The 15,698-nt window shown below is 33.1% G+C and overlaps 1 protein-coding gene across 1 annotated transcript in view; it reads left to right on the top strand.

Moving 5' to 3' along the window:
• The window catches only part of LOC144972326 (DNA topoisomerase 3-alpha-like), a 33,148-nt gene extending 18,553 nt beyond the window's left edge, over positions 1–14,595 (top strand). Inside the window, exons 19-33 of the mRNA XM_078913419.1 lie at positions 688–757; positions 1,732–1,760; positions 2,276–2,339; positions 2,961–2,994; positions 3,681–3,775; positions 4,772–4,871; positions 6,084–6,157; positions 6,580–6,659; positions 7,018–7,167; positions 8,041–8,754; positions 9,110–9,200; positions 10,261–10,401; positions 11,454–11,560; positions 12,500–12,634; positions 13,643–14,595. Of these exons, the coding sequence (XP_078769545.1) occupies positions 688–757; positions 1,732–1,760; positions 2,276–2,339; positions 2,961–2,994; positions 3,681–3,775; positions 4,772–4,871; positions 6,084–6,157; positions 6,580–6,659; positions 7,018–7,167; positions 8,041–8,754; positions 9,110–9,200; positions 10,261–10,401; positions 11,454–11,560; positions 12,500–12,634; positions 13,643–13,680 (1,922 nt within the window). The 3' untranslated portion in view covers positions 13,681–14,595. The remainder of the gene's footprint in view (positions 1–687; positions 758–1,731; positions 1,761–2,275; positions 2,340–2,960; positions 2,995–3,680; positions 3,776–4,771; positions 4,872–6,083; positions 6,158–6,579; positions 6,660–7,017; positions 7,168–8,040; positions 8,755–9,109; positions 9,201–10,260; positions 10,402–11,453; positions 11,561–12,499; positions 12,635–13,642) is intronic.
• The last annotated feature ends 1,103 nt before the right edge of the window (positions 14,596–15,698 follow it).

Genomic DNA, 15,698 nt, shown 5'->3' with positions numbered 1-15,698 from the left:
GAAAAAAGCCATGTCTTTGAGAGGATTAATCAGAGTGTTAGAGAGCAATTAGGAAGAAAGAATTTTTATTTTTGTGAAATATTACCATTTGGCTGTTATAAAATTTCAAAGGGACAAATTAGGGAGCAGGCATGAGTCCTAGATAGAAGTCTGAAAAAGTGTTATGGAACATGTGTCAGACAAAGCAAGGGAAAATACAAGAAAAAATACCACCCAAAAATCAGCCTGCCTCAACAGTCGATTTTTTGGCATGGTATTTTTCTTGTAATTTTCTTCCTGCTTTGTTTGGCACTGTTCCATTTAATTTTATTTGTTTTCAACGTTTATTTGTCTATTGTTGTGCTGACGAACGGTTTGTACCTGAAGCGTCCATTGTCTGTATTGTTCCCATCCGAAGCCTCTCCATTATCACTCTTTCATAAGATTTATATAGTGCTTTTTGCAGTAAGTAATAAGGCATTTAAAATATACAATATCTACACATATAATTTGATAAAAAGTGTAATATATTCAAAGATTACATTATACGCATGAGCAATATAAAATATCTACACATACAATTGATAAAGTTGGAATATATCAAGATTACATTATACGCATGAGCTTGCACACATACAAACACACAAACACACACACATACCAAAAAAAAAAATTAAAAAATATCCCATTACAATCCTATATGTTTAGGTTATGACAACATGGGGTTTGAAATGTCCAAGCCACATCTCAGGGCTGAGCTGGAGGCGGATCTAAAACTGTAAGTAAAAGCTCAACCAATTCAGATTTGATTTGACAAACAATAGAATGAAGATTTTTTGATGAATCAATGTGCAGCTGTGGTGTACATGTATAGTCTTGGAACTCTTATTATGACCTAAACCAAGCCTGAGAGTTCAAACTGTTGATTAGACACCTTGATGGTATGTCTTTATGACAGACATTTTTGCACACATTTTCCTCGTCCTGTCACAGATGGATGTTTTAATTTTAAGGACTCTAGGTTCAAGCAGCATTGTATTGCTTTGAAAATAGTACTAGCATCTAAAAGGCTGCATGTCTCATCCTATTTTTGACATGTACAGGTACTCATTATCATGAAATAGATAAAAATGTATTGTGAAAAATTATGGTGTTAACGTGGATAAACACAAGTAATTTTTGTATGGCTTATTTGTAAATCCACAAGAAGCAAAAATGGAATCATTAAACAAGATACGCAAAAGATGAAATTGAACAAAGTGGCATCATTGAACAAAATTGTTTGAACTCTCTTGTTTTCTATGACACATTCAATAAGTTTAGAAATGGTGATTTTTAAATAGCTGAACAGGTCTTGAACTGTCAGTATAAAGATGTTGGTTATTTAGGTTTTGCATGTACTTTCGAAGTTGTCATAGGCTATAATTTTCTACTTAAATTTTTATTTACTATTTAGATTTTGATTGCATTGCATAAATGATATTTGAATTGTATTTTAGGTAATAGCCTAACATTATTTTTTTTAAAATTGTATTTTAAATGTCATTTATATTATTATAATTTGTATTTTACTTTATGTATTTTATACATAGTATTTTATATTTTAAATATTACTTCATGATATGCCATACAATATTTTGTTTTCTTTGTAATAAAAAGTGGTACATACATATCAGTATTTTATATTTTGTTTTAGGCTTTATATAAATGACATATTTTGTATTTAATTTTCAATAAAATTTCCTGTTTCAGAATTTGTGAGGGACGGAAAGCCAAAGATGGTCAGTCTATTTTTTTGGGTACCATTTAAAAAGAAATTATCATTAACAGCATACTTTGAACAATATTCACTCAAAAAATAGATTTTTTAATATCCAGTTTATGTGTACATCGTCACACATGACACAGGCGTAATGTAGTACCCAGTGTTAGCAAATGACGGAAGATAGTAATTGTGTTATTTGAATTCAGGTATGGAAGTATGCTTAACAATTGACTTGTATTCTTGAAGTTTAAAAAGAAAGTTAAATAAAATCTATAGAGCACCAATCTCCACTGAATATGTTCAATGGAGCTTTACAAAACATGTTTACATGAGAATTTAAAGAAAATTATATATTACCTTATGTTCTATATAGTTTGTCAAATTTGAAGTTATGGAATCTTTAATTTTATGTGAATTCATTTTATGACTTTTAATAGATACATCCTATGATAGATTTTCATACTTTTTGTAAAAAAAATTGTGAATACTTGGTCTATTAATACTTGTAAAATTTTTATATATATTCAACAGAGGTATTACAAGCTCAGATTGCCAAGTACAAGGAGGTCTTTATCAAAGCAACACAACAGGTTGGGTAGATATTTTGATGTTTTGTCTTTGATAGTCTTGGTTACATGGAATCAAAGTTGTTTTATGAGAAAAGGCGAAAAATATTTTAAATACAAAATGTATGAAGAGAATTTTGAATATATTTCCAGAAGGATAGTCTTGTAACAGCATGTATTCTGTTAAAGATACAAAGCTGCTAGAAGTTGTGGACTGTAAAAGTAATAAACAAAATGAATATAACAGCTTCGAAAAGGAAAAAATACCAAACATGGAATTTTTGCTCATAACCTTCTCAGCCAATAACAAAAAAACAAAAGAATAATACACAGTTAAAATCCACACAGATGGTAGAGAAATTTTAGCACGTCTGCCCACAAGTAAAAGATCTCGACCTATTGATTGTATTTTATTTATTTATTTATTATTTTATTATTTATTATTATTATTATTGTTGTTTTTTTTTGTTGGTGTGTGTGTGGTGGTGTGGTGTGTGGTTGTTGGCGGGTGTTTGTTGTTGTTGTTGTTGTTGTTGTTGTCATCATCATTGATATTACAATGATTTCTTTTTTCAGCTGTTTGTTCCTATCAATTGACTATCTTTTCAGTAAATAGACTATTATGTCAACACAATTGACTCTGGTTTCAGAAAAATTAGCGACCTGTCACCGTATTTGGGACAAAGACTCACAATTTCGAATACCAAGTAACTACTTTTAAAATATACTATTTAATACAATATATATATATATATATATATATATATATATATATATATATATTATATATATATATTATATTAATATATATATTTTATATATATATAATTATGTTACCATACTCAACTATATTTTTACTTCTCTGATATTAAATCTTGATATTGAAAAAAAAAAATACCCCCCAAAAAATATGAGAACAAAAAAACAAAACCCTTAAAAATAATCTTCACGTCCAATGACTTTTTTTCCTAACCTCCCTATGGGTCCCATATAGTCTGATGTGCGATATCAAACTTAGACCTTAAGGGAAAAATGGGCTTACCCATGATTTATTTAAAACCGTTAATCTTTTTAATAGGTTGTTTCTATATTCATTACTCATGTATGGTTATTGCCATCCAACGCCTTAGAAGCATGTACGTAATACATGTGCTTACAGTATTTATTTTATGATGAATTTGAAACTGTTATTTTGAAGGTTGTCATCATCTTATTTTTAATTCAGATTTAATAAGAATTGAATTTTCCAGTTCTCTATTTGATGCCTGTGACAGGATTGCCTTTATGATAACAACTCACTAAGTGTCTCTGTTGGTTTAGGTCTTATTAGCAAATAATAGTAATTTGTTTTTGTTTTTATTTTTCCTTTTACAGTTCCTGTGACCCAAACAACGTCTTCAGTGGTGATGAAGTGCCCAAAGTGTGACAAACCAATGACTCTACGAACAACCAAGGATGGGAAAAAGTATGGCCCTAACATTTGTACTTCAGATTCAATAGTTAACAGCTTTTATTATCAATTCATTTTTTTTCTTTTTTGTATTCAATATCCTGTTTTATATTTTACTATTACAATGTAGGGCCACCTATATTTGAAAGTGGAATTTCTTTTGGTGAAAATATTAATTAAAAAATATATGTTTAAAAATCAGTCCTTCAGGCCGTGGATCCAAAGTTTATCCTAGTTTCTAAAGCGATAAATGGATGGTAAAAATCGCTTGCTACTGTTTTCAGAGGATGCTAGTGTGTCGCAAAGATTATTGCAAGGTACTTTCCACCAGAACTCACATTGATATGTATTAACATTTTTTATGACAAAGAAAACCAAATATTGTATTACTTATCATTACACAATACTAAAATACAACTAGTTACCAATCACGGGTGGGAGTACAGGAGGGATGGAAAAAATCTTGACTGCACTGGTCCTTTTCCTTTGAGGCTAGTGCTCTGCCAATGCTCACCTCACACACGACCAAGATCGATCCCAGGTGAAGTCTTGGATTTTTTTTTCCTGACCCCCCTGTCCACTCAGCAGTGATTGGAAAGCTGGCTAGTAACATCATTATCTGCCTACTGTTAAGAATTGCTATTAGCTTTAGACCTCTTGTAAAGTCTTTTGAGCTAGTTTAATGGATATCAATCGATATGAATACTTTATCAATTAGTTCCATTGTCATATCGTTTGCCTTGGGTGCTTTAAAATGCATCTTAACTCAACAGCTATATTATTTCTTTATTCTTAGTCATAAGCGATCTTATTATTTTTTTTATGAGTGCTAAAATGACAGAAAAGTATCGTTTATGCATTAAAAGCTCCATGATCATGCAAAAAAAAAACAAACAAAAACAAACAAACAAAGAATTAAAAAACAAGAACAAAACAAAATCCCTTGATTTTCAATTGTTATATAGTATTCTATCAGTTATAAAATGTTCGGTTATTATTTTATCTACCTAGATTTTATGTTGGTTGCTCTGGTTACCCGGACTGTAAGGCAAGTCACTGGTTTCCTGACTCTGTGTTAGACGTCAAAGCATCAGAGGAGTTTTGTCAAATTGTAAGTACAGAATTGACATTTCTACCCCTTTTGTACGGCATGGACATGTTGTTTGAACCAGTCTTCTTTGCCTTACTTTTGCTTGGCTACCTTTACTTATAATTCTAGTATTATTTCACGATGTCATTTTCTTCCTTTTTACTGGCGTTGAAATTACCTAAATGTGTTGCAAGTGCCGTAAAAATTGGCAGTACAGCATCTCATCTTGTAACAAAAGCAAGTGATGTTGAGCCTAGTCAGTGATCAGACTGGAGGCAAAACTCTTTCCCTGGTGTTGTATTTTTGGGTGATATGACTTTTGGCATACATTGCTTGAGTTAGGAGTGAGTGGGTGTTCGGCTATAGACAGGAAGAGATGTCATATGAATGCCAATATTATAGGAATGCCTAACAGTCAACCTTTACCGTATGAAATGGAAATTTGGTTCCATGGTGCCTGTCGGGAGAATAAATAAAGAATTGTGAAGTGCATTGAGCATGGGGAATGCATGGAAATATGCTATATTTTTGTCATATTAAAAACAATAATCTCAAGATCTACTCCTTATTATATTTTATTGGTGAAACAAATTTCTCGCAAATTGTAATTTTTCCCAAATCCATTTTCACCAAAAAGGGAATAAGACAGATGTGAGTTTGCCTTCCTTTTATAGCAGTAAAACATGAAGTCAGGTAAAGGGTAACATTGAATCTAGCTTGGAAAGAGGGTAGGGTTGGTTAAATTTGACAGTTTTTAACGGCCAGGTATTCATTTTACACAGGAGTACGGTGAGACAATATGTGTAAAGAGCCTTTTCCAAGGAATCAACTATGCACTGCTCAGCGCAGGGCTCAAACCGTGTATCTATTGGTACAAGACAAGTGTCATATCACAAGCCCACAAAGCTGCACAAAATAATATTAATTTACTTTTTCGATGAAGGAACTTTAATCCTTTCACGCATAAATGAGACCCAGCATCTCAAAACGGAATTTTCTCTGAGTTTTACCTCATGCTCCAAATTACGAGTAAAATAAATATCTTCATTTAGGTATTTTATTTGATGGCAAATTTACATTTTACAGTTATTTAAAGATAAAGATTAGGTTTCTGCTCAATAAGCTAAAGTTCAGCTCCTGAAATACATGCACTCATGTTCATTGTATCAATCCTAAATATCAGTCTTTTAAAAAAAAAAATAAGATTGCAAATCTTTTTATCCATTTTACTAGTGTAATCCAAGACAGGTGATGAAATTGCGATTCAAGTTCAAGCCTGGTAGAGTTCCACCCTCCATTCCTACAGAGTAAGTTCATACTAATACCTTATTTTTACTTGGTTAGGACAATGCTGGTGTATAAAAGGAAGTAGGCCTAATCTAAAGACATTGTTATTTTAATTATTCATTTTTTGTCAAAAAATTCCCCAAATTTTGCATCATTGTGTCTCTTTGATGTATATAGCTAACTTCAAATATAAAAAAGACAGTGTCCAAATTTCTATTCTAATTTTTGCTGTCTGTAAAACTTTGAGAACAGCTTCTTACACACCTATTTTTTACCATTTTATTGAAGACAGGGACCCTTTGTAAAGAGCATTGAATAGGTTTAGTGGATATTGCGCTCTATAAAATCTCAAGTTGTTTTGTTGTTGTAGATGTAATATTTATACCTATCTACTTCTATTACTTTTACCTCATGACTCACAACTCTTTTTATCTCTTTCCAGTTTTGTAGGGTGTATAGGAGGTTGTGATGAAATGCTGAATGAGACTTTGGGTATCCGTAACATTGCAAGACTACCTCAAGGTAAAATGAAAACATCTTTGGATTTTAAAAAGTCTTAGTGAGGATTTTTAAAAAATTAATCATTTGAGTGTATTTCTCACAGTGGGACCCTGTGCTTGCGTCTGGATGAAATTTTAAGGTGATCTCAAACACTGACAGTGAGCTCTTGGAATCTACATCTGTTCCCTGTTTGATTTACTGCCATTTATCTGACTTTGCCTTGGGTTCTTTTAATTTTAAATCTTGATTTTTGGACATCCCATTTTCCTCCTTTTTATGGGTCCTTTTTTGCTGGTGCTGATATTACCTAAATCTGTTGCAAGCGCCATAAAACCCTTAAAAATATAACAGTTTATCTTTGTTTTTGTTTTCCATGCAGCGAGTAACACCTTCATTCCTTATAGTGAAGTCACTCCTGCAGCAGCACCAAGAAACTCATCACAACCTAATCACAATCGAAGCAACAGCATCAACAACAACAACAACAATAGTACCAGGGGTCACAACAGAGCTGGTTCTGGAAGTCAAGGTATGTGGGCCTGAAAAATACAGTGTCTTGTTAAATAGTGGTGGACACGGTAGGACACAAAATAGATGATGATAATTACAATAATCTGGCCTTATTAAATAGCAGTGGACACAGTCGGACATAAAATTGATGATAGTAATTACAATACTCTGGCCTTATGCATTGTGCCTTTGGCCAAGGCATTTTATTTAAATCAGTCCATTTAACTGTGAATAAGTATTTATACATAAGCACTGATGAATGTTGTAAGTGTGCTAGGGCAAAGAGGGTGCCTAATACGTTTGTAATATTTACTGTTTTAAGTGAAAATTTAGGGGTGGAAATAAATGAAACATAGTTAAAGGGATTGATTATTTTTTAGATAATGGAAATTCACCATATAAGAAGAAAAGTCCCTAAAAGGTGTAGCCGGAATTTATCCCAGATTTTGTAGCATTTACAGGAAAAAGGAAATGGCTTGCCAGTATTTGGATAGCCACTAGTCTATCTCAAAATACTTTCAACAAATCTTAAAGAACCAACTACCCATCACTACTCCTTAGTGAAGAGGCGGATCTTAAAATAATCTGGACTGCACAAGGGATAGATACTTGAGTTGAAAGCTCTATCACTGAGCTGTAGGGACTTTCAAAAACATTGTATAGATATATATAATCACATCTCTCTTATCCGGGACTCGACAATCTAGATGTTTCCATTATCCAGACAGGTTGCCAGGGGACTGATTTTTCTCTCTCTTTATTTGTAACTTTTAGGGACTGATTCCTCTATCCGGATGTCTCTGTAATCCAGACAAAATGCTGGGAATCTCCATGTTTGGCTTGGAGAAACGTGACTGTAAATAAATATGCATTTATATTAATGTATTTACAGGTGTTACAAGAGGAAACATCAACTCAGGCAGGCCAAGGAACGGATCCACTCCAACCTCAAACTCCAACTCTTTTCACAGCTGGTCCTCATCCAATCCCTCCTCATCATCCATGAGATCCACCCCTCCATCCTCCAACACCCCTACCCCCACTCCTTCTTTCACTCCTGGACCAGAACACAATCACCAGAATCGGAATCACCAACCTTACTCATCATTATCATCTTCGTCGTCGTCTCGCAATGACAGTGGATTTCAAAGTGGGCGATCAGCAAGTTTTAACAGCATGTCAGGAAATAGTAGCCGTAATAGTAACAATAATAGCAATAATGCCGGTTTTACTCAGACTGCAATTTCATCTTTTTTTGGCAGTCAGTCATCATCATCATCATCCAACACTAACTTCAATAACAGCAGCGGTAACAGCAGTAGCAGTAGTTATAATAAAACAGTTGGTGGGTCAGGTGGTATAAACATTGGAAATGGTAGTGGTAGTAGAAATAATCAGAATCAAAACAGTGGTGCTTTAAATAGTAACAGAATGACAGTCACAAACTTCGGTTCAAGTCATAGAAATACTAGTTTTTCAAACCAGAGGAATACGATGGGTAGTGGCGGGGGTGGTGGTGGTGGTGGGGATTCTGATCAGGCCATTGTGTGCAACTGTGGCAGAGATGCTATTCTACTCACCGTCAAGAAAGAGGGACCCAATACAGGTAAAAATCTTTATGTTTGTCACCTTCTGAGTTTAGTTTTCATCATCATCATCATCATTGTCTTTCTTTATTTTATCGTCACAGATGTCTTTTTGAAATGTATCGTTATAATAATAATAATAATTATAATAATAATAATAATAATAATAATAATAATAATAATAATAATAATAATAATAATAATAATAATAATAATATTATTAATATTATTATAATCATCATCATCATCATCACATATTATTTATTATTATTATTATTATTATTATTATTATTATTATTATTATTATTATTATTATTATTATTATTATTATTATCTTTTATTTTATTTTTTATAATAAAAATAATTATTATTTAGGTCGGCAGTTTTACAAGTGCTTTGGTCAAGGCGAAAGCAGCTGTAACTTCTTTTTGTGGGCAGATGAAAATGACACAAGTCAAGGGACTGGGTAAGTGTTACCAATTGAATGATAAACCTGTTTTTTTAAGAAAAGAAAAAGAAAACAACTCAGGAATTGACATTTTGAGATTTGTTATCAAATGAATTATGATACAATGTGCATTGAGATTGGATGGAAGCAAGAGGTCTGTAGTACGATTCCCAGCAGAGGCGACTGTTGTTTTTCTTTAGATGATATATAAATTTATTCTTTTGGCACTGCAGTTCATATAAATTTTTCTTTCAGTATTCATAAGTTTAAACTATGCCTCCCTGTCCATTTATTATATTTTAAACATACCACAAGCACCAGACTTGCCTGCCTACTATTACGGACAATGAATTACAAAATTGTGTCAGTGCATGACATAATCAGTCGGAAGGTGAAAATTTTGGATTTTCTTGTTTTTTTTTTCATTTTCTGAAAGGTATCCTTTTCTCAAATTTCATACTTTATCAACTTGACTAGTTGTAAAAGGTATTTAGAAGTGATTTTAAGCTTTGATATTTCTTGAAGATGTACAAAAAGGGTTGATTTAATCATTTATGACAAGAAATCATTTTTGATAAAAATTGACCTGCTAACTAAACTTGGCATTATCTTAGTTCAAACCTTTTCATCATCTGACTGATTATGTCATTCACTATAATAGTTTTGGCTCCGATTTCTGGACTTTATGAGCATCTCTAAGTCATGAAAAGTTACTGAAAATGAGAGTTGATGCCAGACTAAGGATTTTTAAGTGTTGTCTGTTCCTTGTGAGGGAAAAATGTTGATTCTTAAAGTTAACTATAGCGACTACAATTTTGATCTCCTAAAAATTACGAATTTTTAAATTTTCAAATAGGCAGGACTGAAGCTCTTTTTTGTGGAATGCAGATTGGAGAGATACATTTTATTTTTATAAATGCTGCCAGTTGTCGTACCAGTAAGGTCGTGAGTTCGAGCTCCCATCGCTGCCGCAAAATTTTTATTCTCTGTTGTGTTCCGGCACTTTCCCACTCACTTCATTTCTTGCTATTATCACTCCACTCACTTTTCTGAATTTTATTTTTACTTTTGATCGCAGGCCACCCTCATTTCCTACACCATCTGGTAACATTCGATTCCCCACACCCCAGTCTAGGACAGCGTTAGGCAGTAATCCTTTCAACAACACGTCTATGACAGATGACCAAGTGGCCTGTAATTGTGGATTGCCTGCCAAAAGGTTTGTTGCTATCTGTAAGATTTATTCTGTTTTAAAATCATAAAACATTATCAGATCTGCCGGGTATTAGTATTAACTCTAGTACCGCATTGGGGTCAACCGGAAATAACGACCGGTTCCCAGCACTTGCCTAGCAAGTTTGAATGACGTAGCTAACATATAGCGTCACTCGGGTTTGATCGTGTCATTTCTTACGTCAAAAACTAGCTTCATACTCAACCCAAACAGCTTAAATAAACTGTTTGCTGATTGGCTGAAACTAATAATATCAACCAATCAAACTTCGGCTTTTATTTCATAAAGAACACAATGGAATTTTTACTGAATCAAGGTCGGGTCTGTTACAACTGATGCCCGTGTCACTTGGAAAAGGTGTGTTACACTTAAACGACTGCGGCGTAAGTGAGTTGGGAATGGTGTGTTACGTTTATACAGCGGTCGAGGATGGGGGGTTAAGAACAATTCGTAGAATTACGAAATTTTAGCTCCAGTTCCAGACCTTGATGAGCATCTTTAAGTCTTGAAAACTGTTTGAAAATGAACGTTAATGCCAGACTACATCATTGTAAGGATTTTTAAAATCATTGTGAAGGTAACTTGTAGATTTTTAAAGTTAATTATGGCGACTGCTATTTTTATCTCCTGAAAATTGCGAATTTTAAAATTTTCAAGTAGGAAGATCTGCATTATTCTCACCGAAGGTGGTGTAGTTATAACACACTCACTCCTTAATTGTAATGAGACTTGAGTTTGTTTCTGTGTCAAAGTTGAGATTTTTTTTGGTCAATTGATAAACAGTTGTCCCAGTAGTAAATGGGTGAATATGGCTCCTTAGATCGGATGGAAACAAAGCTGAAATGGAAAGGAACTGGTCACTTTGACATTGTGTTTTTAACACAGGACATTACTCAGCTAACGAGGTAATCTCCAATTTTTTTTTTCATAAAAAACATCTTAAAAGGAACACAAAAGTTTGTGATTGCTGCCTATCTTGATTATGAATATGTAGTTAATCCTTATTATTCTCCCCCCCCCACCTTCTTACTATCCAGTCTAACAGTATCAAAGAATGGTCCCAACATGGGTCGTCCTTTCTATGGCTGTTCCAAACCACGAGACCAGTCCTGCAATTTCTTCAAGTGGGCAGATGAAAATAAAGGTGGGGAATGGATCATTTTTTGTCTGTCACTTTTGTTGATGATTGTCATCTTTAAATAAAAACGTATGTCAAAAGAAGTATTGCATAACTTGATAGAATTGATATCTCCATTGATGCCATATAAATGATTTCCATATTCTTTTGGAGTGTTTTTCCAATAAAGGTATGAAACTTCGAAGTGCCATTAACCTTTCAAATTCACAGATAACTGAAACATTGACCTAACTTCAGGTTCCAAATTGTTTAAGAAATAATGATAATAGAGAAGTATTAAAAAGAAAACAATAAAAAATTTCAAAGCGTCTGGGAGCCAAACTCAGGACCCATCTGGTATTGCACCCGACATCTTGTTGAGAAAGAGGTTGGTGAGAAAACTATCAGGATTCTGAGACCTCTCCATTCCCTTTATGTCTTATCCTTACTGGTATAAATGCAGGTTCCTTAATTTTTTTTCTTAATTTATATTCAACCTGTTTGACATGGCAGGCCCTGATAGCTCAGTTGGTAGAGCACTTGCTTCACACACAAAAAGACTGAGATCGATCCGAGGTGGAGTCAAGATTTTTTTCTGATTCCCCCTGTCCACCCAGCAGTGAATGGGTAGCTGAATCTGTTAGATCTGGCAGACAATACTTTGAATACTATTGCCCATTTCACGATGCTGAAACTGGGATAAACTTTGGCTCCTTGGGCCTAATGGCTCTGAAGGACTACTGTTTGATATAGGAGTGTAACTGTGGAATTTGTTAAAATTTTAGTGAATAAAATACAATTTTGTTGTATTCTCACGATCAAAACTTGTTAGAAAAAAGTAGGCAATTGATCCTATCAAGATTTACGATCTGTTTTCATGCCTAATTTTTCCTTTACATAAAATTTCAATCCAGGTTTTATATCTGTGTTAATTACTTTGCCTATTTTTTTTTTTTCCGTGAACAGCGCCAACACCTCAAGCATGGCAAGACAGAAGCTACTCTACGAATCAAACGGCAAATAAGAAAAGATTATCGACTGTAAATTCAAACCAGCCCAAGAAACGCAACCCACCTACATGCAGTCTCTGTGGAATGCCAGGTATATATATATATATATATATATTATATATATATATATATATATATATATATATATATATATATATATATATATATATATATATATAATATATATATATATAAAATATAAAAAATAACAGGATTTAAAAAAACTCTTGCATGTGTGACTTTGTACAAGTTCCCAACAGCAGTACACCGTTGGAAGCATTGTGTTGGGAAAGAGATTAAAATTTTAACTGCAAATTTTCAAGAATCCTTTCTTATAGTTCTCCAATAACCTCACCGTAGCTATTTCGGATTTAAAAAAAAAATTTTTTTTGGTTTTATTTTGGTTTGTCTACAATGTTTGGCCCAAATAGAGGCTTGGTGATTTGAGCTTTGGGAAATCATCAGTGTGGTCAAGATATCGTTAAAGGTGAACTTTAAAACAAAAAAAGTAAGACTCGTGGGATTGGAAATTAATATTTCTTGAATGCCCACTTTTTTACCACAAATATAAGGGGTTCCTATAAGTTTATATCTATTAAGATAAGGTAAAAATCAGGTTCCCCCAAAACTACACAGGGTTTAATGATATTAATTATATGTATTAATTAACATTATTTCCAATTTAAGCTTTCAATCTCTTACATTGAAGCCGTTAAGGGTTCGACAGCTATATTGTTGACATTGAAATGAAAAACCCCCCAAAAAACTTCATTTTCTTCTTTTGAGTTTTGAAATAAGATTTTAAAATGTTATAATAGGCTCTTTTACATGTCCCGATAGCTCTGTTGGTAGAGCAAAAAGTACACAGGTGCTGTCAAGCTTTTTGTGACCCTTCAGTTTACTCAAGGGATTGGGCAGCCTTTTTTGCCAGATGTGATAGGAAAGTGCTTTCAGATAAGACGAACGTCAAATGTTGTTAATAAAATGGAAAATGTATGGTATTAGCTTTTTTACACTCCCCTCCTTCAAATTAAAAAAAAAAACAAAACAAAACAAAAATAAAATCCGAAAGTAACTTTTCTTTTCTTTTTCATTTCAGGCCACAAAAGACCAAAATGCCCAGGAAACCAGTCATAATGTCCATATTCCAATAACCCAACACTAAAGTTATATTTATTAAAAAGGTATTTGATAAATGCCATTTATATTGGAAGCATTCAATTCATCATATTCATATGAGGTAAAAAGTGTAAAGTTTTATATATAAAAATCTGCACTGTTACAGTGAAATTGGGTAAATCTAAAAATGTTTACCCAAAACTATTCTTTAACTCACTCAACCCTAACACTGACTATATCTGTAGTTTACCCGGGTTACCTTTACCCCATGCCTATTTATTACATTTTTATGAGACAAATTATAGGTGTAGTATCAAAGCTAATGTTTTTAGTTATTACATGTTAATGGTAGTTGAATAAAACTATCTATGTACATGCTCATTTTTAATACATTTTTTTCCAATTTTTTAATGTAGTAAAAAAGTCTAGAATTGAATGAGTTAATAATTTAAAACAGTGTAATTTAAAAAATAATTATGAATACAGTTATTTACAAACTCTTGAAAATCCGAAATCGCTTAACTTCATTTTTTGTTCAATTGTCTATTACGCTAAAATAATTTTTAAAAAGTGAATTGCCTGTTGTTGATATTATACTGTACACTTTTCTCACATTAAACTGCTGCTCTATTCAATTCAAAGTATGAAATTAAATATGAGTGCTACTATTCTATTGCAAAATGTATATTCCTCAAAATATGGTAAAAGGGAGACAACTCAGTTATAATAAACCAATATAGGTATTAGCTACTTCCCTTGATTTTCATTCCAAAAATTTGTGTAAAATTGAAAGTTACTCATAGCCCCTTTGATTTTCCATTGCATGAGTTTCTATTGTGCTATTATGGTCTAATATTAAACTTTACTGTACCTTTTTACTTCTATGTGATAATATGGTTCGTTTTAATTAAATTTTTATGAGAGTCATGATAATGTAGTGAAATGGATTCAATATATTCGAATAAAGACATGCTAATATATTACAATATTACCTATTACTTTACTACTGTTATGCTCTTCTAAGAGATTTGGATACAGTCAAATGGGGCAACATTGGTTCTCTAGATTATGAGTAGGACCATTTTGAAAACTCTCAGCCTTGTCGTCGTTGTCGTGTTTATTTCCTTATCAAAGGAATTACAGTCCACTCCGGATAATTGCAACTTTCGGTTAATCGCAACATTTTCTCTGATCCCACGGTGTTGCGATTATCCGGAGTGGACTGTACCAGCTACAAAATTAATTATACTCGGACCAGCAGACCTGCCTTGTACTACGAAACATTCGTAGAAATACAAATTTTTGGCTCCAGCTACAGAGGTTCATATGTCTCTTTGACTCAATAAATCATGTTGAGAAGGAAAGTCTAGCTTCTTAGAACCGATATTCAGGACGTTGGAGCATTTTTGGACCATGCTGAGAGCAAATTGTTTATTTCTAAAGCTATTTCTAGTGGCTTTTTCTTTTTTCTCTTGGAATCTACAAATTTTTGAAATTTCAAGTAGACAGTTCTGGACTAGTTTATTTTAAGCCAAACATTTTTTTTCTGACCCCTGTCATTCCAGCAGTGATTAAGTAGCTGAGTCTTTCTAATTTGGTGGAAAGTACATTCCGATAGATTAGCATCCAATCCACAGGGTAGTAAGCAATTGTTACTGTCAGTTTCATGCTTCAGATACCAGGATAAGCTCTGGCTCTGAACGACTACAACTAGTCCTTGAGTTCATCTTCGGATGACTTCAATGTAGGCATTTAATTAGTCAGTGAGCAACGTTTTCGGCTGAAGCCAATTTCCCCAGTTTTGAGAGAAAAATGACTATATTTTAGCCCAAACCTTTTTTGTCAATATGGACCAACATAATATTGTCATCGTTTTATGTGTAATTATTAGCATATTTTAATAAGGAGAAAATAGGGCAATGAGAATAGTGGTAGGCATTTTCTCTATGCTGGAGATCACTTCTAGCCCAAGTCTGACTCCAGCCAAAAGAATAACTCATTGATGTTATGGCATTGAATGAAATAGGCAAACAAAA

Source organism: Berghia stephanieae, chromosome 5 (assembly GCF_034508935.2).
Source record: "Berghia stephanieae isolate SIO BIC M18660-M18661 chromosome 5, UCSD_Bste_1.3, whole genome shotgun sequence".
In the NCBI taxonomy this organism is placed as follows: domain Eukaryota; kingdom Metazoa; phylum Mollusca; class Gastropoda; order Nudibranchia; family Aeolidiidae; genus Berghia; species Berghia stephanieae.
The sequence above is the reverse complement of the archived record's forward strand: the minus strand, read 5'-3'. Positions and strand labels throughout refer to the sequence as shown.